Source organism: Penicillium macrosclerotiorum (assembly GCF_028827735.1).
Source record: "Penicillium macrosclerotiorum strain IBT 26536 chromosome Unknown utg000006l_segment0_segment0, whole genome shotgun sequence".
Taxonomy (NCBI): Eukaryota; Fungi; Ascomycota; class Eurotiomycetes; order Eurotiales; family Aspergillaceae; genus Penicillium; species Penicillium macrosclerotiorum.
The window spans coordinates 1950950-1976020 of record NW_026643085.1 but is presented as its reverse complement, the minus strand read 5'-3'; the positions used below and the strand labels follow the sequence as shown (position 1 = coordinate 1976020).

At 49.3% G+C, this 25071-nt stretch overlaps 9 protein-coding genes across 9 annotated transcripts; 4 read left to right on the top strand and 5 right to left on the bottom strand.

The window, feature by feature from the left end:
* Positions 1 to 444: 444 nt before the first annotated feature.
* N7462_005991 (putative RNA splicing factor (Pad-1)) lies at positions 445 to 2337 on the bottom strand (the record flags this gene model as incomplete). The annotated part of the gene is made up of 4 exons (XM_057077709.1): positions 445 to 703; positions 771 to 1247; positions 1309 to 1617; positions 1694 to 2337. 4 exons carry the CDS (start codon positions 2335 to 2337, stop codon positions 445 to 447), a joined length of 1689 nt encoding a protein of 562 aa, XP_056933289.1.
* A 707-nt stretch (positions 2338 to 3044) lies between these two features.
* On the bottom strand, positions 3045 to 4297 carry N7462_005990 (fatty acid alpha-hydroxylase; the record flags this gene model as incomplete). Its single annotated transcript, XM_057077708.1, has 3 exons — positions 3045 to 3198; positions 3260 to 3508; positions 3576 to 4297. The coding sequence occupies 3 exons, from the start codon at positions 4295 to 4297 to the stop codon at positions 3045 to 3047; spliced, it is 1125 nt and encodes a 374-aa protein (XP_056933288.1).
* Positions 4298 to 6345: 2048 nt separating this feature from the next.
* N7462_005989 (uncharacterized protein) lies at positions 6346 to 7569 on the top strand (the record flags this gene model as incomplete). Its single annotated transcript, XM_057077707.1, has 1 exon — positions 6346 to 7569. One exon carries the CDS (start codon positions 6346 to 6348, stop codon positions 7567 to 7569), a length of 1224 nt encoding a protein of 407 aa, XP_056933287.1.
* Positions 7570 to 8377: 808 nt separating this feature from the next.
* On the top strand, positions 8378 to 9989 carry N7462_005988 (uncharacterized protein; the record flags this gene model as incomplete). Its single annotated transcript, XM_057077706.1, has 2 exons — positions 8378 to 9206; positions 9277 to 9989. The coding sequence occupies 2 exons, from the start codon at positions 8378 to 8380 to the stop codon at positions 9987 to 9989; spliced, it is 1542 nt and encodes a 513-aa protein (XP_056933286.1).
* Positions 9990 to 10665: 676 nt separating this feature from the next.
* On the bottom strand, positions 10666 to 13647 carry N7462_005987 (CeGAL family transcription factor; the record flags this gene model as incomplete). Its single annotated transcript, XM_057077705.1, has 5 exons — positions 10666 to 12154; positions 12224 to 12993; positions 13049 to 13160; positions 13228 to 13484; positions 13540 to 13647. Coding segments are annotated over 5 exons (2736 nt in total), but the record flags the coding sequence as incomplete, so codon positions are not given.
* Positions 13648 to 15142: 1495 nt separating this feature from the next.
* Positions 15143 to 16908, bottom strand: N7462_005986 (coatomer subunit delta; the record flags this gene model as incomplete). The annotated part of the gene is made up of 4 exons (XM_057077704.1): positions 15143 to 16049; positions 16133 to 16329; positions 16386 to 16829; positions 16906 to 16908. The coding sequence occupies 4 exons, from the start codon at positions 16906 to 16908 to the stop codon at positions 15143 to 15145; spliced, it is 1551 nt and encodes a 516-aa protein (XP_056933284.1).
* A 468-nt stretch (positions 16909 to 17376) lies between these two features.
* On the top strand, positions 17377 to 19839 carry N7462_005985 (uncharacterized protein; the record flags this gene model as incomplete). Its single annotated transcript, XM_057077703.1, has 2 exons — positions 17377 to 18417; positions 18478 to 19839. The coding sequence occupies 2 exons, from the start codon at positions 17377 to 17379 to the stop codon at positions 19837 to 19839; spliced, it is 2403 nt and encodes an 800-aa protein (XP_056933283.1).
* Positions 19840 to 22143: 2304 nt separating this feature from the next.
* On the bottom strand, positions 22144 to 22373 carry N7462_005984 (uncharacterized protein; the record flags this gene model as incomplete). Its single annotated transcript, XM_057077702.1, has 2 exons — positions 22144 to 22320; positions 22362 to 22373. 2 exons carry the CDS (start codon positions 22371 to 22373, stop codon positions 22144 to 22146), a joined length of 189 nt encoding a protein of 62 aa, XP_056933282.1.
* A 44-nt stretch (positions 22374 to 22417) lies between these two features.
* Positions 22418 to 23991, top strand: N7462_005983 (DUF803 domain membrane protein; the record flags this gene model as incomplete). Its single annotated transcript, XM_057077701.1, has 7 exons — positions 22418 to 22427; positions 22488 to 22600; positions 22647 to 22737; positions 22804 to 22894; positions 22948 to 23108; positions 23169 to 23460; positions 23526 to 23991. 7 exons carry the CDS (start codon positions 22418 to 22420, stop codon positions 23989 to 23991), a joined length of 1224 nt encoding a protein of 407 aa, XP_056933281.1.
* Between the last annotated feature and the right edge of the window lie 1080 nt (positions 23992 to 25071).

Genomic DNA, 25071 nt, shown 5'->3' with positions numbered 1-25071 from the left:
GTAGCAGAATAAAACATCTAAGCGATATAGCATTGGCTACTTAAAGTTGGTAATTCGCACATATAGCGGAGTTCTGCGAGTACAAGAACACCGAGCCGGGCTCCGATATTAGGATACGAAATAGCTTAGAACTATTGGCAGTACGATGAACGTTGAATTGAGAAATAAAAGTTCCATTGATAACACCTAGGGCTCCTCTTTAATCGAGTTCGAAGGACATACGCTCCTAAAGACACAAAATCATTTCGAGTAGCGGGACCTTCGGAATGGCCCGGACGTAGTAAATGCACGCAAGGCAAAGATTGGCACCTACCAGGAGCAGAATCATCCAGAAAGCCTAAATAACAAAAAAGACACCAAAAGGATCTGCCTGAAAGAATGTGCCATGTTAGAGAACAGCGTAACAAGACCCATGAAGGTTGGGGGGGAGTGAGTCCGGCGTAGTTAAATAGCCTTCGTGCGCGAGAAGAGACTACTATAGACGGCATCAACGACGGGCTGGGCGGTGATCTGCTTGCCGCCAAAGAAACGGCCGTTAAGGCCCTTGATGGCGTTCTCGCCTCCTTGGACGCGTTCGAACTTCAGGTAGATGTCGCCTTGAGAGTTCGGATCTAGCGAGATGTGAACAACACGGCCATATTTTTCTTCACACTCGGAGCGGACATCATCCTCCATCTCTTTAATCCAAGCTTCACCAGATTCCCTGTTTCCTTTGTTAGTTTTAAAGGTATAATAAAGGCGAGAAGGGGCCATGACGGAGTGTAGCTTACTCGGAAGGATCAAACATGTTGCGAAGCATGACGCACCGACTTGCCATATTCACATTGACAGGCAGCGGTTTGGTCTCAGTCTTGGGTCGGAGCGGCTTCTGCTGTTCGTCGGCAGAGGGCTCAGGTTCATCTGTTCGTGCAAGTTTCCTCATCAACGCGTCTCTACTGTAATTGTTGAAGTTCACACCAGCCACATCTGTATCGTCGAGGGCACTAGCACCAGTGCCCTTTTCATTCTCACGTCCACCTGCACGATCGAAATTGTTCGAGCCACCAGCTTGAACACCACGGCCTCCGTGACCGGAAAATGAGGAGCCCTGGAAATTTGGTTGGTTCGCAGACGGGCCCTGCAGACGACTCGCATTCGAATCGGGGGTGAACTTATCATTGCCAAGGCCCACACGAATGGCCCGACCAGCGAGATCAAATCCATTCATTTTCTCCAAAGCCTCGCGGGCTTGATTAGGGTCTCGGAACCTAGATTTTGTGTCAGTTTTGAATGTCATGGGCCGCAAAGGTAACGAAGGGATGATCTTACTGCACAAATGCATAGCCTTTGCTCCGTCCGGTTTCATCCTTTTGCAATTGCACGAACTCGAGTTCGCCAAACGGTTCGAAGACATTCTGGAGGTCATTTTCAGTGATGCTGAAATGAACGTTACCCACATAAAGTCTGTGAAACGGTGCGGAGTGTGCGGGGCCAGAGCTGGCTTCAGGGTTACGGGCCTGGCGGTTCTTCTCCGCCTCGGTCAATTGAGCGATGATTGGAATGCCTAGAAGTTTTTGGCCGGTGAGCTGAATAGCGGCGGGCACGGACTCCTCGCTCTTGAATTCGACGTAGCCGACACTATGATACGTACGTTAGATGAGAATTCAAAAAAGGGACCGAAGAAGGGGTTTGAATATCAGGACGAGACACGTACCCTTTGGATCGTCCACTAACCCGATCCTTAACAATCTGAGCTTCCTTCACGGGGCCCACCTTTTCGAAGAAGGCCATTAACTCCTTAGTTCTCAGGCGCGCGGCAAGTTGTTGCACAAAGATAGTCCGTTTATCGCGCTCATCTTCATTAAGCTCCGGGGACTTGCTGGAGCTGCGACCGCCTGGGCTGCGGCGGCGGGCTTCACGATCGCTGCGGCGAGGACGTCTGTCATAATCACGATCTCTGCGAGAGGGGCGGTAGTGGCGATCGTCGACAGGAGAGTGCGAGCGACTGCGAGCACGTCCTCCACCGCGGTAAAAATCGCCACTAGAGCGGTAATCATCGCGATCGCGACGGGCGCGACGGCGATCACTCTCACGACTCCGGCTTCTCTTCCGGCTTCTATGGCTTCCGTTAGCACTGCCATGTTCGCTCCGTGGGCTTTTCATGTCCTCATCGCCTTCAGCGTCTCGGTGACGGTCTCGGCTCCGATCCCGGCGTCGCCGTCTGTCGCGGGAACGATCACGGTCGTGTCGGTCAGAAGGGTCGGCTCGAGAACGATCATCACGATCCTCTGACTTGGGGGGTGCTTCGGCAGGGGCAGCCGTAGACTCCAGAAGAGCCTCTACGTCAAGTCCTGACATCTTGAATGATAGCTTATGTCGCTGGTCGTGGTTTAAGTGGTACTCTGGGAAGAGGGTTAAACCACTTGAGATGCGGTCAGAATGCGAAAGACAAGCCAAATCCGGATACCGAACCCTTCTTTCAAAAGAAAACTTTCAGATTGGGAAGAAAGAGAGAATACAATGATTGAGATGTCGGTAAAGATCCACTGTCGTCAGATCGGCTGGAAGATGAGGAGAATCGACATGTTCTGGACAGATGCATTGATGTGAGGTTCTGGGTCGACCACGTGATATATAGGTTTTTCTAGCCTCAGGCAGGATAATTTGCCACGCTGTGAAAACCCAGCTTGAACCATCTAGAGTTTTTGAGAGGCCCAATTTTAAGGGCCAAGTGAAATCACTATTTTTGAGGGATTCAATGTTAAGATTGGATGTTTTGTTCATTATGATTAAGAGGCCATGTACACTGATAAGTGATGTTTGAAGAAGAATAAATTAATTGACCTCCCGATGGCCTTGCCATACATAGCCATGGGAAGTCACCTATACATGAATCAGGGCATAAAAAGATATCCGAAACTCCGTAATTGCCAGCATGGAGGCAAACATGTACAAGCTTGAGACGGCACTCTCGTCCTCAAAGCAAGACCTCGGCGTGATTTCATGACAAACAGCCACCAATGTGGAAGCTTTTGTTTCCAAAGAGGTGGATGGTTCTGGGCGTTTCACTGGGCTTTGGCACCCTTAGGAGATGGTGTCTCCAGCTCAGTGCCAAAAACGCGATCCCAGAATCGGCTAGTGACGCCAAATCCGTTCTCAAAATCCGCATAGTGATGTTGAAGGTGGTATTTCTTGAGCTCCTTGTAGTACAAAGGAAGGCTAAGCGTGGATATTAGAACGACTATTGCAGGAACTGGTGGGTGCAGGCAGGGGAACTTACTTGCGGTGGTGGAGGAAATAGTGGGTCAAATCATAGCAAGTATAGCCAAAGACACCTCCACAGAAGACCAAAACAGCTGCAAACCAGTTGTAGAAAAAGACAGCGTGGGCCAGCTTCCAGAATGGTGCGGCCAGGACCACGAAAAGCGTCGGGGGCATAACAAGTCGGTAACGATCCATGGGAAGGTAGTGATGAATACCATGAAGCAAAAAGTGAAGCGTCAAGCCAACTCGATTGTCCGGAAGCCACCTAGCAGAAGTATCTGTTAGCATCGATCGGATCAAGTTGATAGACATCACAAAGGGAAAACACCTACTTGTCAACGTGGAACAGGAAGCGATGCATGAGATACTCAATCAGAGTCCAGAGACAGACACCGCCGATCCAGTACGCGGCCGCAGCAGAGTTATCTCCCAGGCCTCCAGCGCCGACCATCGTGCCGTATGCAACCAGTGGGAGCCACATGATAGGCACCACATACCATGCAGTCTTACTGAGAGGCTCGAGGAAGTTGCCAAAGAGAGGCGCAGAGGCGCCGCCCTTGTAATGGCGGGGTCGGTGAATCTGCTCCAGGTAGAACTCCTTGGAGAAATTACTGTACCAAAGCTGAGGGAAAAGTGGCTTGTTGAGGTCCAGAAACTTGTGGGTTTTGAAGTCCTGATTGTAATCCGTGTCAACGGACAAATCCTCCTCCCGCGACATTCCGGTGCTCTGGTAAACTGGAGAGGATCCGGTCTCAGTGGCGTCGACACCAGATGATTTCGCCTTGCCGGAGGCATCTGAGGAGACAAAGCCAACATGATATTCCATGAGAATCTCATAAGCAGCCTCGGAGTGCTCATGAGAAATTTCATCCTTCATGATTTCCGCCACATCCTTTCCTGCATGGTCCAAAATCAAGTCGCCGCCACCGGGATGATCCTCCACAAACTCGGTAACATCGTACACGTTGCGACCGATGGTGATATAACATGATTTGGCGTTGTTATGCGACTCGACCTCGGCGGGTGTAAAGGTGGGCAGGACCCGTCCCGGCATTTTGGCGAGTTTCGAAGGATCGGATTCACGAGAAAAAGGCAAAACAACACGATGAGTGCAATACAGCGCAGATCGTATAATTTCGCGAGGCTGATGCGTAGGGAAGTGTAGGTGAGTGAGGGTTGGCTGCGACAGGATGCATGCGCCGGAGGTACGCGGTAATAAATTATTGAGGGATTCAGGGGAGGGCGTGGCGTGACAGTTGGGGTTTCCGCCCCGGCAAAAACGGGCAGAATTTCAGGAACACAACTCCGAGAAAATTCAGGTCAGGCAATTTATTGGAAGGTCTCCTGATTGATTACGAGAGAAATCAGGCCATAAGATGAGGCTTGACATCGATCAGACAGTGATAAACCGTTAAAATGGAAGCCCTTGGCTAAGTGAAAGTCCCTGAACGTGGAGCACCATAATTCGATAATCTTATCTAATCGGCCTAGAAACTGCGAGAGCGTCGTGGTTAATTGGATGTAGTTGGGGCGGTTTGAGAGTTACTCGGGCTGTTGATGAAATTGAGAGGAGTAAAGAATGCTGTCCATTAGCTTTCGGACCCCTCGATTTTTGGAGTGGTTTTCTGCTCGAGACTCATGTCTAGCCTGGATTGATCATGTCCTGATCGGGGCCAACATGAGATTTATCCATGGAAACGGGGATCTGTTCTAGTTGGCCGGTTTGCAACCCGGGTCTTCCTCGGACATTGGCATCTCCCTTTCTTCTGATTGCCTCTCGATCCACAGACCTCTATGTAGATCGGGTTTGTTACTTTATCTACGCAGACTAGAGAGTCTATGGACCACACAGACAAAGTCAAGAGCGGGTGACTCGCCCAAGCTCCTGGCCTCATTCAGTTAGTTAGCGTGGCCCCCAATTTGACCTCCCCCTAGTGAACCTGGCTACTTGATGAAAGCTTGGCGCGCCAGTGGCGCAGGGGCAAACATCTTTCGCGGTTCGATATCACCAAAGCCTTGACCTTGACGGAATGCGATAATCTAAGACCCTGTCCCGGCATTTCTCAAATAACTACTAATAACTAGTCTCGATCTGTCAATCAACATCGGGGCTCTCTCTAGGGAAACAAAACAGGCGCTCCATCAGTTATCCTGCATACTCAACCCTTTGCTGCCAGTTCCATCGAGGTGCCATTTGTTGTATACGTTGCGCCGCAGATGCCCAGACGGACCCGTCAGCCTTCATACTGCGTATCCTGCCGGGACGAATGGTCTTGCCAACTTCGGTGGATCACCAAGCACTGGGAGGCCGTCACGTGCGGCTCGATGGGCAACGGCTTTGGCCCTGTTTACCCAAGTTTGTCGAAACCACAACCGTTGATGATTTGCAGCCCAACAGACCCGGCGCTTTGGTTATTTAACTGGTGACCTCGCATTTTGGTGCTGCCTCTACACTGAGATACACACCACTTGACTGTTCTATATGTCCTGCCCAGCGGGACGATCCGTTCGATAATCCGAAGCTGCTGTGGGACCGCCCCTCTCATCCCAGAATGCAGATAGCCCCCCAAACCAGAAAATCTTATTCCATACCACACTGGATAGGCGCTGACGAGGCCGAATCCCGCTAGTGCCGACTGTTCATCGGGATTCTCACCCTATTGTCTAGATCCTTCGGCGGGAGGGAGAAGAAGCTAAAGAGACCCAACGGCGGGCCTAGTAGGCCCAATAGGCCGAGCAAAACAGGCAAGCGCTCGGCGGTTCTTCCGATCGCATCCTTTGCCAGCTCCCCACAACGCAACAATGCACGCATCAACAACGCAGCATGCCCCGTTTTCCGAAAAGGCTCTGAAAGGGATCTTTGGGACAGAATTGCAGAGACATTCTTAAGGTACTCTTAAGGAATTTTTAAGGAATTCTTCGGGCATTGAAAAAGTGTCAGGGTTTATGCATCGCACTAGCGTCTCCCCCCGAGTGGAGAAAATTATTGAAGCCCCGCTGGGGCTGCCAGCTTGATCATTAAAGAACGACGCCAGTCTCTCCACATCTTCCCCTTCCCCTTATCCATTCTTCCACACGACTCCCTGCACCACCGGCTCAACGATGGCAGACTCTGATCGCGTCCCGAAAACCCCAATCTTGGAGTATATCGAGAATCTGGCATCAGTCAAGAAGGGTCTTCCATTCGGCCAACCTGTTTGCGTGCTGCCCTCACACAATGTCACCGACTCCGCGACCCTCCTGCAACTCGCTGCGGAAGTTGGTCCTCACATTGCGGTATTTCAGCTGCAAGCGGAGACCATTGATGACTGGTCCGACGATACCATCGAGCAATTGATATACTATGCGAAAAAGTATGGGTTCATTCTCTGGGAAGGGAGCCGAGCCCTTAATTCTACCGTCAACTTTATGGGTCGATCGTCCGCCGATTGGGAGACACGAAAAACTCTAGCCGACATGGTCAAGGTGAAATATACGAATGGGCCAGTCAAGGTGGCACGATGGGCGAATTTAGCAACTTCATGGGCTCCTGGGGTCGCATTGGAGGAACAGGAGAAGGACTTGTTGATCCCTACCCTTCGGAAAGCCGCGCGCGAGGCTGTCGCAACAACCGCGAAGACCATTGAAACCGAGATCTCGGTAGCGAATGGCGGCAGCCTTCCTGAGGAAGTGGAAGCTGCCATGTCACCGCCCACTGCCAATGGTTGGCATGAGTTCAGCTCCAATAATCTTGGCTACGCCTTGCGAAAGTCATCAACTATTTCAGTAACCGAGTCCACCACCCCAGAGCCGCATATCCAACCCGAGGATGGGATCCCAGCTCCTCCTTTGCTGTCTAGGGGGTTAAGTATCTGCCTACCAAGCGCCATCGAAACTGCCTTTACATTCGAGTTCCGGCAAAGCACAATCATGGCAGCATGTGCGAATCATGATTTTGTGGTTGGTCTTCTAACCAGTGAGCCGTTTTTCACTAATTATTGTGGAAATTATTTATTTGAACTGGCTTTACAAGATGGCTATGGGACGCCACACAAGGGCCAAAACCTCCTCGAATCATCACCTTATCTGGAGAAGAAACTTTCATTCTGCTTATTCTCTCTCATTCCTCCTGAAATATCTGTTAAATATGAATCAGATCCTCTACGCAGCATGGAAGGGAATTCGTCACTCGATGAAACTCCGGCAAGCGTCACTAAGTTGCGATACATTGTCAGCCAGGCGCTAAAGATGCGTGACGCAAACCGCAAAGAGAACGCAAACCACGAAAATGACCTGCAAATGTCATTAGGGCCTACTATACTGCATGTTCCGATCGTGGTCTTGTGATTGAGCCCCTGTTTTTGTTTCTGTTCTCTGCCAACGACGTGGATGCTCATGACAATGATCAAAACTCATATCGACCATGGATCCATTGCATGATATATATATAAAAAGTATGCCATATGCTTATAGATTCCCCTTGATTTAGACCTGTGGTTCTTCTGGCGCAAATGTCACTTTTATCATACCCATAACTTTGAAAGCATTTGGATGACGATATGTCGCCTCCTTACAGCCAGACTTGTGACCCACAAAACCATGTACATATCAAACATTCTCAGGTATTACTTCGAGAGTAAATAGAAAAAAAGCTCAGTTCGACGTTTACTGACAAGATAACTTCCAATCTAGTCCGTACAAACCGGCTCATAGGATCACAAGGTCTTGTGCCATATAATTTAGGCAACAAACTACCCACGTGCCATTGATTAGTCACAATTGGCCATCGCGGAGCTTGTTAGAGCGGGTGCTGCCCGCTGACGACTTTCTCAATTGTCAAGAACCAGCATACTAATTTCAAGATCTTTCCGTTTCAAAGTGTCTTTCTCATCACTGCATGCCTTCCATTCTTCATTGCCTGTGGTGCATGATTGCAATGATTATTCATCCAAACGCAATCGAAGCACCATAACTCCCCCAGTACGACAAGAACAAACTTCCAATATCAAAACGGACCAATCTAGTCAGAGAGACAGAGAGAATTTAGGGACATCTCTATGCTCCGGTCTTAATCCATGTTCCTTGGTTAGGGACGTTGGCATATAGCCGCATAATCTTGCCCACGGAGTTAAAACGAGCGTGCTGAAGAGTGATAATGGGCTCGGACTACCCTCCTCTGGCAAGACCAGGCATTATTAGACATGCTCGCAGACATTCATTGACAAATGCGCCAACTACAGGGCTGCTTTTATCCACAAAAGACCCCAATCACTTCCGAAATAGCAGTCCAAAGGCGCCAATAGTCGTCTCAACCGAGGGAGATGTGATTCTTAAATACACTAACCCATCGTCAACAGAGAGTTGTCATTGGAAAGTGGAAAGTAATCTCCTGATGCGCAACAGTCCCTACTTCCGAGCCTTGATGGACCCCAACAAGTTTTCCGAAGGGAGGTTTCTTGCGCAGGTGAAGAAAGAGCCGTCCACGCAGGATGCTCTGCCAATAGTGGTGATGCCAGCAAGCCAATTCACCGAAATGTGCGGTACAGATGCCCTGGAGCTATTTCTGCAAATCCTGTGCCTGGATTCCGTGGATTTCTTTGATTTTGATGAGCTGAAGGAGTTTGATTGGAGGAGACTCTTCCTTCGAAATCTGAAAACGCAGTCTCCATCTCTCATATCGAGACTAATAGAAGTCGCGGACCTGTACAATTCCCCTCATTTCATACGTGAAACACTCAAAAAAGTTGGTTATATGTTTGGCAGGAGTAAACCTCAGCTGGGCAAATTTAGTCCGACCATTTTGAAAGCAAGCGAAGATCGTATTCGTCAAACTCTCGTTGTGGCAGAATTTCTGGGAGAATACCATATCACAAAGATCATGACACATACGCTAGTGGTTATTGGATCTAAGTATTGGACTGATGGAACGAATGTGCCGACCAGTCCATATTTTCGTTGGCAATACCTGCCGCATGGATTAGAAGGTACGTGGCTCACATTCTTGAATAAGAACGCGAGAGTACAACGTGAGTAACGTTATCCATAATCTTTCAGAGGAGATCTACTTCAGGCGACAGTGTGTTTTGAACACCATTACCGACCTTCAGGCATACTTTCTTCGCGCTTACGGAGCACTCGAAGAAATTGATGAGCCAAAAGAAACCAAACCTCCATCCCTCGGCGTAGCATTTATTACATCACACCAACACCGCCATTTTCAATGCCGGGGAGGGTTTGGGAATGCCAGCCAATGCGACCTATTCCACTTGGGACAAATGACGCGTTTCTTTGCATTGCGCGCAAAGACTATATTCATCGGATCAACATTGATTGATCCAGACTTTGGCTTGAGTAGTGATGAAGATGAAGAAGATGAAAAGGGTCGATCTATATCTGGCCCAGCATCGGATATCACCGCCCTTGTTGCATCTCTAAAGCAGTATCCAGATTACCAGATCGATCTTAACCACCAGGGTTGTGGCGTGAGACGTCGCTTACTTCCTGTGCTGGATGGGATTGAGAGATTTATCCTGGATAGTCGTGGCCTTCTTGGGGTGAACCTCCATGAATGGGAAAATGTATCTTTGCGTCCGTCTATCGCCTGGTCGAATCGGAACAGCCAAGCAGACCATAAGGTTGATATTCGATTTGCCAAAATCACGGCTGTACAGTTCCCATCTCAAGCCGCTTCTCCCGCTCGGCAATTCACCCAGGAAGAAGATGCGTGGTTATTATTTACAGCCAAGAAGCGAAACTGGGAGTCATAATAGTTCCTCTTATCCGGCTTCTCAGGTTGTCCCTATAATGTGATGGCATGCCGCGTCATAGCCAAATTTTGTCCAGGATGAACTTTTATTCCGCTTTCCCAAATACCAAGCCGGCGATTATGGACACCTTTGGGAGGGGGAATGAACCGACCGTTCTGGGCCCTGGTATCGATCCAAGGAAAGATCTCAGTTCCTTGATACACGTTCTGGTTTTCCAACTCCTGGATATAACCTTGTCTAAATTACGGATGAGTGATCGTTGTTTTGGCCGTCAGGGACATATCTTTGTTCTATGGCAGATTGCCAAATATTTGTATATATCCTGTATAGTATGAAAACACTTATAGATTGGGAAAAATTTCGAGCAGTCTGACAAGCAGTATGAGCCAGAATATCAAATGCAAGAATGAAGAATGAGCTGTTGTAAGTAAACAATCTCCATTCAAGGTAGTCTCATAATAAACACGAACTTTTTGCTTGCCCTCTGATTTTACATTTTGAAGCATGGAAGAGGCAGAAAGAAGCAGCAGGAGTTCCATAGCATGACAATTTCTGAAACCATTCAATCCATTTCATAGCATAATGTACCATTTTGAACCCATTCTTTCCTTCTTTCAATTTTCTCCTTTGTATCAATTCTTTTTCTGCGTCGATTAAAGAGCCAGAATCAGAATGTTCAGCATACAGGGTCACCCCAGAAGTAACCCATGTCAAGATCTAAATTCGGTCCTGATGGGAAGAAGGATCCAGTAATCTGACCGGTTGCTGGATCACATGGAAAATATTCATCATAAGAGCTCTTCCCAGACAGTGATTTATCTGGTTTCATGAAAGAATCCAGTAGGTCGGGAGGATCAAGATCACCTGACATGGACAACTCAAGAGGACTTCCGGATTGCTTCAGCGGAGACCCTGTGATAGAGTCCATATCTGCAGCAATGGTGTCAACCACAGCCGGAGAGTCGGTCGGCAAAACCGCTGAAGGATCGAATGATATATCATCCACCGTCAGATCATCCCCCATCGTAGCAGAATTGACCGTATCAGCACCGTCAAAGAGAGATGCTGTAGATGATTCCTCGTTATTAGAGAGCTCATTAACGTCAATCCCCACATGGGGGGCCAGTTGACGCAAGAATCCATCGCAAAGTTTATGTGCCCTCTCTGATGCCATGCTTGCCTTGGAGAGTGTCAGCAACCAGTCGAGAGCCTTCCTGGCAGCCTTAGAAACCATATTCGCTTTTTCAGGAACATGCTGAGAATGGAACGAAAGCTCAAGTAAGAGTACTGTCGTCGCTTGCATGAGGTAGTGGAGAGAGCACCACCACGGAGAGATCCGGTTCAGTAGCGCTGCATCTGGATTGTCCGGGAATAGTGTCAACATGTGGCACGCAGATTCGACGCACTCTGCTCCAGTCTTGCTGCAGAATTCATGTGTTTTGTCATCCTCAAGTGCCGATGGATCAAGTCGACAGAGACATGGACGAGTAATGCCTATTTTAGTACTATAGAAGAAAAATGCGAGGCCCATCCGCTGACCCAGAGGGCATTGGGATGTCTGTGTTGACGTGAAATCATAGGCGGACGGCAAGTTCATGAACCACGAGTCAATCTCGAGCATGAGGCTTTGGATAGCGAACTCAGTACTGGCCCATGGTGACTGTAGTGATTCGGGACTATACAGCTTGATAGTCATCCGTTTGGCGATAGTTGCCATGGATGTCAGTTGCAGAAAGTACAGCGACATGCATGGCGGTAGGCTCTTCAAGTATTCTGCCTGGCTAATCTTTGAATCGCATTCCACGGAGATGTCGTTATTATCAGGCTCTGTGGATGAATCAAGACTCGTAGAATTACCACCAACTGGGACCTGATCCAGAGGACTGGATGTTCCGCGTCTGGAAGTGCTGATTATCTGTGCCACTTCCTTCTTCTGAAAATCGCTTTCATCGAATGGAACAGGGAGTGGTGTTGTACAGGAGCTATCGATGATACAAGACGGCCGGCCGGTTATAACAGTGAGGAGATGTTCGGTGGTGTAAAGCGACCACCACACACGGTACCGGATCTCCTTCGAAGTGTCTGAAGTGCATTCCCCGACATTGCGAAGATGTAGTCCCAGGGCCAATGCCCCTCGAACAGCACTTCCACACAGTTTCCAAGCTCTGGTCAGCATGAGTTGTCAGTATATATCTGTCTAACGGGTACTTCGGAGATCACTGGTGTAAAAATACCGGTTGACATGTCCAGATGCAAGCATATAGAAACACGCAAGTCCTTCAACTTGAAGCTGTTGTAGATCCGGATGATGGAAGAGCTGATCCTCTAAGCTGAGAGCTCTGGCCCGTGAAAAATACAGCTGATGGGTATTCTCATCTTCCTTACAATCTGCGCTGGTCAGCTGTCCGTATTTAGATGCAATGGCAAAGATTAGGTTGAGTATGGCGAGCCATTTGTTTCCTGGCTTCAGGGAGGGTTGACTGAAGAAGACCTGGAATTGCGAGACGAATGTCGAGATACCAATAATTGGAAAGGATGGATGCACAGAAGTGAGATAAGCATTGAGTAGCTTTGTTGCTGTTTCGCGCGAGGGTACTCCATATGCATCGACCTGCTCTGTGGTAGGAACATCCAGATCATCAACATAGTAGTTAGAAGACGCCACTAGTAGATTACTGGTATCCTCAGGCTGCGGAGTCAAGGTAGGGGATGGAAGGCCATGATCTTCGTCCGCATTTGACAGATTTGAAGACCAGTCATCACATTTTTGGTTCACCTCTTTGCTCAGCCTTTGCAGCCAAGCAATCTCTGAACTCTTCCCAATGTACCCGGTCGCACGTGCAATTTCATCTCTATTGAAATCTTCCTCTGTGTGGTCGACTTGGTTCACAGTGGCGACAGACGAGGGTTGAGACGGTGGTTCCGATCCTGAGCGCCTGTGACTTTTCTTTTCGGCCAAAGAGGAATTTACATCGGGATTCAATGATAACTCGGAGGCCGACTCCTAAGAAAGCGTGTCAGAAATAAACTGTGAATTTAGGACGGACAGCTTTCCTTACCGCTGCCAAGGCAATATTGACAAGTTGTTCATCTGAGACACCGAATCGGTTGCTCAGCTTCTTGATTACATCCTCGTATGCTTGAACTTTTGCCGATAGACTGGCCAATTGTCTGTTGCAAGGGAAGATATGTCAAATTTGGTCACCGAAAGGACAATCAAGGAGCGGTCACTGCTAACCGTTTTGACTTTTCTCGTTTACCATCCGTATAACAACATATAATGCCAGCTTCACGGCAATTGCGACATCCGGACTTATCACCGGTGCATTTTGTCTTCCTTTGACGGCAAGATTCACAAGCTCGACGAACATGTCGACGGTGGAACCGGCCGGGAGATGTGAAAGCGGATTCTGCACCTTCAGCAAGGCGCGGAATAGCCATCTTCCTACTACCTAATTCTGACTCGGCTTTTTGAAGAGAAGGCAAGGGGTTATCCTATATACGTCCGATTAGATGTAAATTCTGCAACAAATGAGGACATGAAACATACCACACTGGATAACTGACTGCATGTCTCTGCATCAGCACATGATAGCTTGAATAGGCTTTGTTGCTTTGTCCATGGCGGAAAATGGATGCTCATAATGAAAATCAGGTGCTTGTGATAGTTGAAGATATGCCTTCAAATTATATCCATGTATTAGATGACTGAATAGGATATCCAACTATCCCAAACTTCTAGGGGCTTATTTACCTCGAGAGTTCAGTAGGTGTTTTCTTTTTGACAGAAATTCAACGTCTCCAGGTAAAAGCGTATAGGATTCAGGACATAGATTGGGTTATAAAATCTTGATGCAAGGTTCGACCTATGAAACAGATGGAACATTGCGTGCCAGTACCGGCAATTCAATCACGATTATCTGGGTCTGGAAAAGCGCAAGAGTCTATCTAAAGTCATTGCATACTCGATATTTGGTAATGACGATGCCAACATTCTGCTGCAGCGCTCAGTCTGCACATTGGCCACCGAGGATATTCAAGCAAACTGAAAGAAGCGGCCTTGCCCCAAATGACTCGCAAAGTTGGTTGAGGCGATTTTGAGGTCTTTTCTGAGAAGATTACACGTTATGTTTGGTTGATTAATTAGCTTGTTTGCCATCAACCAGCAACGATGGTGCCGTTGCATCAGATTATGAGCGGGGACTCCGAGGCATTGGTCAAACCACTGGTTCGTGGCCCCAGAGTACCCAGTGTTTTGCTTGTAATTCAATCGGTTTTAACAACCGACAGGTTCTATACTCCGAAGGGGGAGGGGCATAGCTGTTTGGCCTTCGTGTGGAAAAAGATCTGAATTCCATAGAGCACCATGCTTTCTGCATAAGTAATCCACATAGGAACACAAAGAATTGGCCCTTTTGAGTCATTTCGATATTCTTACGTTAATACTGAAAGATCAATTAGGTTTATATTGGGTTTAAATATGAAATCTATTGGCTAGAAACCTAGGTAGAGAGCGATGGCCCTTTAAGGGCATAAAGAACGTGCTCTATGACTAACATTGGCAGACGCGCTAAAAGGCCTAGACCCCAGGGATAAAGTCAATCTGACGTTTTCCTAGTGGTGGCGGCAGTTTTAGTTGTGCCCTCGGTTGAGCCTACATAAACCACGTATGATTTGATCAAAAAGGAAAGCGAAGTGCAAGGATCCATGGTGGAGAAGCGAGGTACGGAAAGCTTGACGGCAGCCTCGAGTCATGTCATGCAAGCATCTTGATCCAGTTTCCTTTGACTTTGCTCTCATCAACAGTCGCTCTGGGTATCCGTTGTCCATAATACTGACGTCGTAGATTACGCGTGAATGATTACGCCCAGAGTCCGCGCTGTGCAGACGGGGGCCGCGGAGGGCCGCAACTTCGATTGAGGATTAAGGCTCACTGCTAAGGCTTTGGTAAAACCAGGAGTATGAATTTTGGGTTGAAAATCTAGGACACGCCCCTGGAATGGGTGGAAGTCATGGCCTGAAAAAAAAATGAAAACAGGGAGGCTTATAACACGATCTTAGAAGCAACATGGAGGAAAAGAAAGAAATGCCAGAGAACAAAGCCACGATCCGAACGTCATTAGTTTTCGACTCTATACAATCCAAACATCAAATCACTCAATCAAGTAGTTCTCCGCAACGCTGCGAATGTCCTTGGAGAAGCCAGTGCTCTCGCCTTCCATCTCTAGAAGTGACGCATTCAGAACATCCACATCGACAAACGGCTTGGTCTTAGTGAAGCGAACGCTCATCGGGAAGAACTCATTCTCATCACCGTCGCCGGTAGACTCGAACTCGAAGCTACCGGAGGCGTTGGACTCGTCAACAGCACCGAGGTTCCAGTCAAGGCTATCGCCAGAGACCTCATACACCGCATCGAAGCTGGAGACCGCAGGTTCGTTTGCGCCATAGGGAATGGTGACAACGACGTCGCGCAGACTATCGGAGCCAGTGAGCTCGTACTCGACTGTCACAGTAGTCGAGTCAGACCCCTTATTAACCCAGACGGTGAAAGTGATGGGAAGAATCTCAGCGTTGTCAGTCGAGCTGGCCACACGCCACCGCAGGACACCGATCGAGTTGTTGGCAGGGAAGCGCTTAGAGGTATCCTTGAGTTGGATTACAGAGTCATTGGTGAAGAGGGCTTTGTCGACATTGGGGTGAGTGCGGAATTGGGCACCATGAGTAGGAACAGCCTGAAGATCGAGGCGCAACTTGGTGAAGGACGGGTCTGTGATGCGTAGCTGAAGGTCACCCTTGACTTCGAATGACTTCAAGGCACCCTCTCGAGTAAGAGTAGCGGAGATCGTCTCAGCAACAGTGACATGTACGGGCTCGCGGTCCGCAGTGAGCGACTCCCGCGCAGATGTGGGCTCCTGTACTGGAGTCGAAGCTTGTGGGGTGACAAGGGGGCTGGATTCCTCAACCTCGGGGCCCAGATCACCCCGGACCTTCTCGTAAATGTCCGTGGCCTTAGATTTCTTGCCGAGCTGCATACCCTTGCCGCGGGTCGGGAGAGGCCTAGATAGGACGCGATTCATCAGCAACGGAACACTCCCTGAGAGCAGCTTGAAACCTCAATACTCAGGTAAGAGGCAACGTACTTAGCAAACGTCTTCTTCTTCTCGGCCTCATAAGAATCGTAGGTATCGGGCACCGACGGACGGGCAGGAGGTGTGTAGACGGGGTAGGACGGTGGCCGTGAGGGAACGCCACGGCCTGTGCGGGCAGCTTCCTTGCGCTGCATCTCCAATTGTTTCGCCTTTCTCTTGCGCTCTTCACTAGCCTCCAATTCTTTGTTCTATAGACGACTGTCAGCCTGGAGATCAACTGAAACACACCGATTTCGCAACGTACTCGCTCGATGATCTCTTGGATACGCTCTTCATGACTCTCCATTTCCAAGAATGTCTTGATCTGCGATAAGGAGAGGTTCTCTCGGTAGCCCAATGTCACCAACTCGTCGAATGCGCTCAGTAACTCAAAAGCATTGCGGAGGATCTCTCGTTCGTCCAGGCTCTTGCAAATACTTGTGGTCACTTGAGCGAAAAGGTGCAGACTGTCGATATCTTGGAGGATATTTGATTGCCGGTTGGTAATCAAGACAATGTACAATTCATCTAATGGCTGATAGACGAAGCGCACGTTGTCCTGTTCGACGGTCGTGTGCTGAGTACCCGAATCAGCCAGCTTGGGGAATGAGGCAAGCAAAGCTTCAATGCGCGACCGAGCAATTTCGCGAAACTGTCGCGAGAGGACGGCTTTCCCTCCGCGAGTGCAAATCGATGCTGCAAGGACGACCTGGGGGTGGGATGAACAGTCAGTTGCCTGGCTCCCTCATAACAATCACCGGAGGGGAGAGGAAATTTGACAATACCATGGCGATCCAGTCAATAGCAAAGACTTCAGGTATTATTCAAGAAAAAGGATTGTCTGGTTCAAGGAGGGTGGTCTCTGCAAGCCTCGAACCCCCTGTCGTGATGTTGATGGTCAAGTCGCCGGCGGGCAAGCTACTCTGTTCTCTTTGGCCGTGGCCCGTGCACGCCACGCCCCCCTTCGCTTAGTCTTCAGTCTTCAGGCAGACTTCACATTTTCCTTCCACACTCAACGACTCGCGCCCTCTTCGCGAAGAGGCGTTCTTTTCTCATTTAATTCGATCCTTTCTAATACCTTTCTTCCATAATATCCCCAAATAACTTCCCTCTGGCTCATTTTCTGGATCTTTTCTCATCGTGCTCTCACGACACTTCCGGCGCGCCACCACCAACCTTGCAACATATATCGGTAACCTTCACCAGTTGACGCGTTTTATGCCATGACAACAACTTCCTCTCTATTTCCTCCCACCATGGAGGTCCCTGTGAACGAAGACTCGATGGAAATGGCCTCTCCATACCAAGGGCACGCCGATGACTTTGATATCGATATTGATCTGATGGAAGATCATGTCTCCAACATGGACAGCGATATGATGGGGGCAGATGAATATCCTAACACTTCCCAGCCATCCGTACTCAACGGGGTAAATGACGATGCGGACATGGCCGATGAGCCTTCCGAAGGCTCGATGGTTGATGCCGACAACTTCGCCGACGATGATCACGACATCGATGTGCAGTACGACGAAGAGCCATACGAAGCTGAAATGTTGGAGGGCAATCAAGTCGAAGGCATCGAAGAACCTCTTCCAACGATCCAAATTGAAGTTCAACCGACTCAGGATGCCGAAACGGCCCCGTCCAGCAACACTCCCCTAGAATCGAGCGAGACCTCACACCAACCCCCTGAGCAGATCCTACAGAATATCGATGTCACTGCGGAGACGATACAGTCCATACCGCCGGTTGAGATGGCAAGCCAGGACCCCCAGACGACCATCCAGCATTCTTCCTTGGAGCAGAACGAAGCTGAGAGTAGCCAGCTCGAGGAGTCTTTACCGAACGAAAATGTTGAATCAAAGGCCATAGATGCCCAACCTATACCCGAGGAAAACCTAGCCAAATTGGAAAACGTTGCTCAAAATGACGAAGAGAGCAATGAGCAAGCTGATGATCTCAGTCAGAGTGTTGAGCCCTCTTATGGTAAGACCGAAGAAGGCCACGTTGAGCATGATGACGCTCATGAATCGTATGAAGCCGAAGGCCAGAGCCATGACAACGATGATGGGTCTCTCCACTCAATCAAGGTGATCTACCAGGACAATGAGATCTCGCTCTTCCCTCCCATGGAAGGCGATTCCTCCGAGACATTCTTTCTCCATGACGAAGATTTGGCATATGATCATTTCGATAAGTTGTTCAGCTCTCTTCGCGAGGTGCTCCTGGATAATGTTGCCGAGAATGAGATCCTCGTAATTGATATCGATTCGCTTGGTATTCAATTAACAGAGGTAATAACATCATCATTTTCAAGTTCTCTATTTGACCCTCATGCTAATGTATCTATCTAGGACTCTTCGTACACATCCAAAATTACCCTGCATCAGATTCTGGACATCTATCTTCGACTTTGCCATAACGATGGCACAGATGAACCCGAGGCTTTTTATCTCAGCCTTAGCAGCAGATTGACCGTTAGCTCAGAGCTTGCCGATCTTGATAGTGCGGCTAGAGAAGGGAAAGGGCTGTCTCAGATTCACCCGTGGGCAGAGTATGACGACGCGGAAGATGATTCAAATGGCCAGGGGCCGGAGCAGCCCACCGAGGAAATTCAGTCACATCAGTCTGTTCCTGAAGTAGAGGAATCCCATGGAGAACACCAGCCAGTGGGAGAATCGCTCACTGAGAAGAACACTGTGGTTGATAAAGATGCTCAGCCTGAACATACCGAGTCGCTTCATGACTCTGTTGCTCTCGACAATGATGCTCGAGCCGAGCCAGAGCCCAATGCCATTGAGGCGGGACAAGGAGTAGAGTATCAAATCCAGGAGCAAACTCAGCATCTGGAAGGAAGCGTGCAGGATGACGCAGAACAATCCAAGGAGCATTATGACTCCAAAGCTCACAAGACAGAATCGACCGGCACTATTGCACCCATTTCGGATCCTATGGGAGCCAACGAATCTATCCCGAACCCACCACTTGATACCTTTGATACCGTTGACAATACTTTGGATCAACATGAAAGAAACGCTCAGGATGAAATCGCTACCGGGGGTAATGAATTTGGAAATGATAAAGCTGCCAACCCTGATGAATTTGATGGCCAGGAGGAGCACAATGAGCCCGAAGATGAGTTCGGTGATGACGATGAGGCACCTGCCTCTGAACCCGAGGATGAAACCTATGCCGTTGATCTGACGTCCACTCATCATCCCGAAGAAACTTCGGATGAACATAGTGCCGTACCTGAAGAGGATGGTTCCGTCGATGGCTTGCAAGATGATTTCGATCTGGAATCCAATGATCAGTCGGAATCGACCGTGAAGCATGTGCTCCAAGAGGAATTTGCAGACCAAGAGCGAACACCTGAGCCCGAGGATGATTTGCTTGGTATTGCTGAAGATGTAATGCAGACCCCTGCTAAAGATGGCCCGGACGATCTCGACCCAATCGAGAGCGTAGACTTGGAGCAAGAGTTTGAGGGATTTGAAGGCGCCGCAGTCGACGGAGACGATCATGAGGACGATTATGACGACAACTATCCTGTTTTGGAGATCACGGATGCTATTGAGCTGGGTGAAACAGATGCTCCTCTTACTGACTCCGGCACTCATGACAACCCATCCACCAAACGATCCCGTGAAGAGGAGGAAGAGTGGGAAATTGAAGACACTACGTCTCCCGATACCAAGCGTCGCCGACCTTCGTAAAACTTGCCTTCCCCTTGACCTCATTTTACCACGGTTCTCACAGCCTCCGTTTTCCACGATGGCTACCTGCCCCGACATACTCTCAGATCTTCGGAACCCGCTGGTGGGATTATTTCGATACGATCTCCCCACGTTCACGACATATTTCCCCCTCTCCATACTAACCCTGACCCTTCACAGCAACGGTATCGGCCCGTGGGTACTGTTCTTTTAATCAACAATGAGCTTCGCCAGGTATGTTCCCATCATTCTTCTCCCTCGCCTGGACCTAGATGAATGGCCGTCTCGTTTTTTCTTCTACATTTCTCTTTAAGAGGGCAAACCCTTGCAATCAAAGCTGGGTCTTCCACCACCTGACACCGCTTCGATTTCCCATTTTTTCTGGCTTCCCATCCCCCATGTTTGTGTATGTTATCGCATATCGTCTACTTTCAACCCCTGCGTGATACCATTTTGCGATCTCCCCACCTAAAAAAGGTTGTTATCGGCGTCGATGGGAGTTGTTTGTTTTTTTGAGTCGGACTTGGCGCCCTCTCTTGCCCTTTCCCAGTTTGCATTCTACACATTCTTAGGTTACGAAAAGAGTATTTTATTTGAAAGCTTAGATCTTGATTTTGTTTTACTCATACCTCTTCGTACCCACACCTCGTACCTACTGAGTAGATCTGAATGCACATTATGTCCTGTTGAGCTGTGACATAAAAAGTGGGTCGAACACCGTTCCGCATCTACCGTGACGGTAGAAGTTGCCTCAGACGAGGGCAGTCAGAAAATTCACCGGCCGATGGGGATGGACGTTCCAGATGGCATTCACAAGTTTGCATATCATCTCCATCCAACAGTAAAAACGGAGGGTTGGCCTGGCAGAGCTTTTTCGAATTAGATCATAAAGCGCCTCCTACGTTCCCAAGCCACGGCCGCTCCTCTGATCTCGCCAAGGCTAAGGCAATACTGGATACAAGGCAAATAGGCTCCTGGGAGTGAAGCTCTCCGAGAATCCTCTATCATCTAGACGTACCATTTAGTTGTACCCTAATCACCAGAAATCACAAAGTTGGTCTGGCGGTAGGCCATCCTAGTTTAGTGTTGCCTGAAATTAGGGGGCGCCCAGAGTGTGTGTGGGCGATTAAGCTTCCGGCATATATCCACTCCGGTGCGGTTTTCTGCACTGCCAGTGCGTCACAATATCTCGCAAGCTGGTCCTTGGAAATAGAGCGCTTCCTCAGGGCGGGGAATAGCTCGGTCTTGGTGTTAATTAAGGGATGCCGACGGAAATAGGAACGGAGCGGAGCGCCGAGTGTTATTATTCTCCCGTTCGCGTATCATATGCGGCCTCGGCGAGGGCCTGTCGATCTGCGCCGTAATTATGCAGTGGACACGATGGCATTGCTGAGTTATGTGTCTGCCGGGGTGGATCGGGGAGTGAGACGCCGTGCTAGGCTGGGGACGAGAGTCGTTCCGTTCATAGAATCCTGGTCATTCTGTCCTTTCCCTACAGTAGCGAACTAGAGCACCCAACAGCTACACCAGCACCGAAAGGAAGGCGGCTATGACACTGGCTCATTAAAGGCGCGCCTTGGAATGGCGGGTGGAGCCCTCGTCACTATGTATAGACACGCCGCTTGCGGTTGGACAGTGCGGTCGATATGAAACGACGATCGCCGCCACTGGGAACACTTCAGGGTCCAGGCATTGAATTCGTGCCGATGAAAGGCGCGCGATCCCGATACACTTGCATCTAGCGATGGCATGTCTCTGCTCCGAGGGGAATCGCATTGCCGGATCATGATTCCTGGGGTAATGAAGTATACAAGGTTGCCGCCTTATACTTCCCGACACACCATTGCCACCAGACAACCCGTGAATCCCAGGCGCTTGTCGAACCAACAGAATGGATAGAATAGACACCATAGCATTCAATAAATACTGCGAGTCCCTGCTAGTATCCTATAATTCCCTGCTCCAATTTTTTTTTCAAGCCAAAAACACCAGCAACCGAAGTTTCTAAAGTCCCCAAGGGCCGGCTGCTCAGCCTGTTACCTCTTACGCGTCCCGATCGGCCCAGTCTCGAAACGGAACCCCACCGCACGCAGGCACCAAACACATCGGAGACTGTAACTTTCTCTCTTCTTGGCCCCTTCTCCTCTCCTATCCTTCTGATCCTCGTTCTACTGATTGCCTGTGCATCTTTCTCCTCTCCGGCAGACATCCTCGGGCTGGCTCGTTGTTCTGGCGCCGCACTCGTTCGCCCTCGCTACTCCTCAGCTGATCCCCGACCTTCCCGCCCTCAGCTCAACCCTTCGTTTACCCGAGTCGCTCATTTTCGTCCTCCTCCACTTCCTCCTCCTCCTCCCCTCCCCGGATATCCATTGCTGGCACTGGAGCTCTTTCCACCGTAGGAGCTGTCCGCTCCTCGACCGACCGTAACCATGCTTTCCGACAAGTACGCTTCTGCGAGCCCTCTTCCCCTCCTTCCCAGCGCTAAGAGGCTGTGGACAAGGTGGCCAAAACCGAGTGCTAACCAGGATGCGCATTGTGTAATAGATACATCGGGCTAATATTAGCCATCCTGTCCACGATGGCCATTGGTACGCACGCCCGTCTGGTTCGAAACCCGTCTGGGCCGACCTGCTAACCTGCGTCGCTAGGGACGAGTTTCGTCATCACGAAAAAGGTCCGTTTGCTCCACCTGGAATCAACCGATCGGAGGAAACAAGGCCCCGGAAACCTCGACAGAGCGCAAGCGCTAGCAACAACTGGGGTGCGACTCCGTCATTCGAAAGCAGTACTGACCCGTCGCAATACAGGGCTTGATGCACGCCTCCGAACAACATGGCTTTGAAGGCGAGGGATTCTCATATTTGAAGAGCCCGATCTGGTGGGGAGGAATTGTCATGTGTAAGCACCCGCGACACGAGAATGATGGCACTCGACAGATGGAGATGACTGACGAACAACATCTAGTGGGCATTGGAGAAATTTGTAACTTTTCTGCGTATGCATTTGCGCCCGCGATCCTGGTGACGCCCCTTGGTGCACTCAGCGTGCTGATCGGGTAAGCGACCATCTTCTTTCCATGATGCGCAACAAATGATTAACGATTCGCAGCGCGGTACTGGGCTCATATTTTTTGAACGAGCGATTGGGCACCTTGGGCAAATTGGGTTGCGCGATGTGTCTCCTCGGCTCCGTTGTGATTGTGCTCCATGCGCCTCCCGACAAACCGGTGGATCGCATTGATGAGATCCTTGCATATGCTGTCAAGCCAGGTAGATTCCCAAAAATGGCCGCGAATGAATGTTTGGACTGTCGCGCTGACTCGGCTTTAGGATTCCTTCTTTACTGCTTGGCGGTGGCTATCTTCTCGAGCGTCATGATCTATCGGGTTGCGCCCGTGCATGGAAAAAAGAACCCTCTGATTTTCATCTCAATCTGCTCAACTGTGGGATCGGTCTCCGTCATGTCTATTAAGGCATTTGGCATCGCAGTCAAGCTGACCCTTGGCGGCAACAACCAATTCACCCACGCTTCCACTTATGTTTTCGCCATTGTTACCGGCTTCTGCATTCTCACTCAAATGAACTACTTCAACAAGGCACTGAACTCTTTCTCAACATCCATGTACGTTGATCGTTCTATGAACCGTTTCGTTTTAAGTCCTGATGCTAATTTGACTTCTTTTCCAGTGTCAACCCACTCTACTACGTGACCTTCACGACTGCCACCCTCTGCGCCTCCTTTATCCTCTTCCAAGGCTTCAACACCACCGATGCAGTCAACACCATTTCCCTACTCTGCGGGTTTCTCATCATCTTCACCGGAGTGTATCTCCTCAACCTTTCCCGTCATGACCCGGACGGCCGGAGCATGGTCAACAGCAAGCTTGACGAAGAGGGCGTGCCAACCGATGGTATCGCAGGATATCAGACACGGCGATCGATGCAATCACGTCGCAGCTCTTCCAGCATCGCCTACATCAACGGGCACGGTGACCGGGAGGGCCTCATCCATTCATATGACATCGAAAACAACCAGGGAATTAACTTGGATGACCTGGCCGAAGAGAGCGACGGCGAGCCGGGCCCGACATATGGGCACAATGATGAACGAGATCGCACTGCACTGCATACGAAGCGGAACAGCCAGGTCTGATCCGATCAAGTCTCCCGGGCGTGGCTGGAAGAAAGTCTAGCACTCCCTCCTTCTCACGAGATTATTGCCGCCACGCTTTCTACCTACTCCCTATCCCCCTTTCCCCGACTTCCTTTTTTTCTATCTCTTCCCTCCCGAGCTACCAGCTGTCCTGGCTTCTCCATTGCGTCTCCCCCGAGCCCCTGTATTTTTATTGTTTCCTCCAAAATGCCCGAGACGGATTGACACTTGGGCAAATTATCATACCAGGCACTGGACATGCCCGTATGAAATGATTGGATATGACCCTGGGTTCTCAAATTTCTTTGTTTGTGATTTTTCGGTCCGCGGCGAGAGAGGCATCATTGTATATACCGTCTGTTTATGGAAATTTTCTCTTTTTTTTTTCGCCCGATGTCTTCTCGCCATACCTTTTGTCTCAACCTTTGATGGATTACGTATCAATTTTTTTTCTATCTATCTTCCCTGATAGAATCCCGAACTGATTTGAAGAATGTTGCAGTGTCCTGTTGCTGACAGATATAGAAAACCATTTGAGTGTTATACTTTAGGTATCCATAGCTAATTGCACCGAACCAGACCTTTTTTTCGTCTTCAGATGTGGTTCTCTATTCATTCATTTGTTTTCCGATATCTAGAAGCAGATAAGAGCCATAAGCGACTAACAAGTCAACATGAGATTTTCGGTACCCGGTCGGTCTAGATTGAGCCCCAACATCGTAATTTTGATAATAGGTGAGTGTCCTGCTCCAATTGGCTCTGGCTCGTTATTGAGGTTCAGAGTGCGAGGTACTGCTTTCCGTTTCCCATAACACGGTCTCGCCAGCGCATATCTAAGAGTGGTACCCTGACGCCTAGAGTAGCTGGTTGGATCCGATCATGGTGAAGCTCTATCTTTGAATGCCGTTAGTTTTTGAATCGAGATGATAACAACACCTTGGGCTTCGATGAGTGTCTGATCCGAAATGGCGCGCTGAGCAATTGCAATGTACCGCCTGCAAATTTTGTGGGGTTGGGACTAGCTATAGAGGACTAGGTATGCAATGGACGATCGATGGTATTGAAGTAAAAATCCCTTAA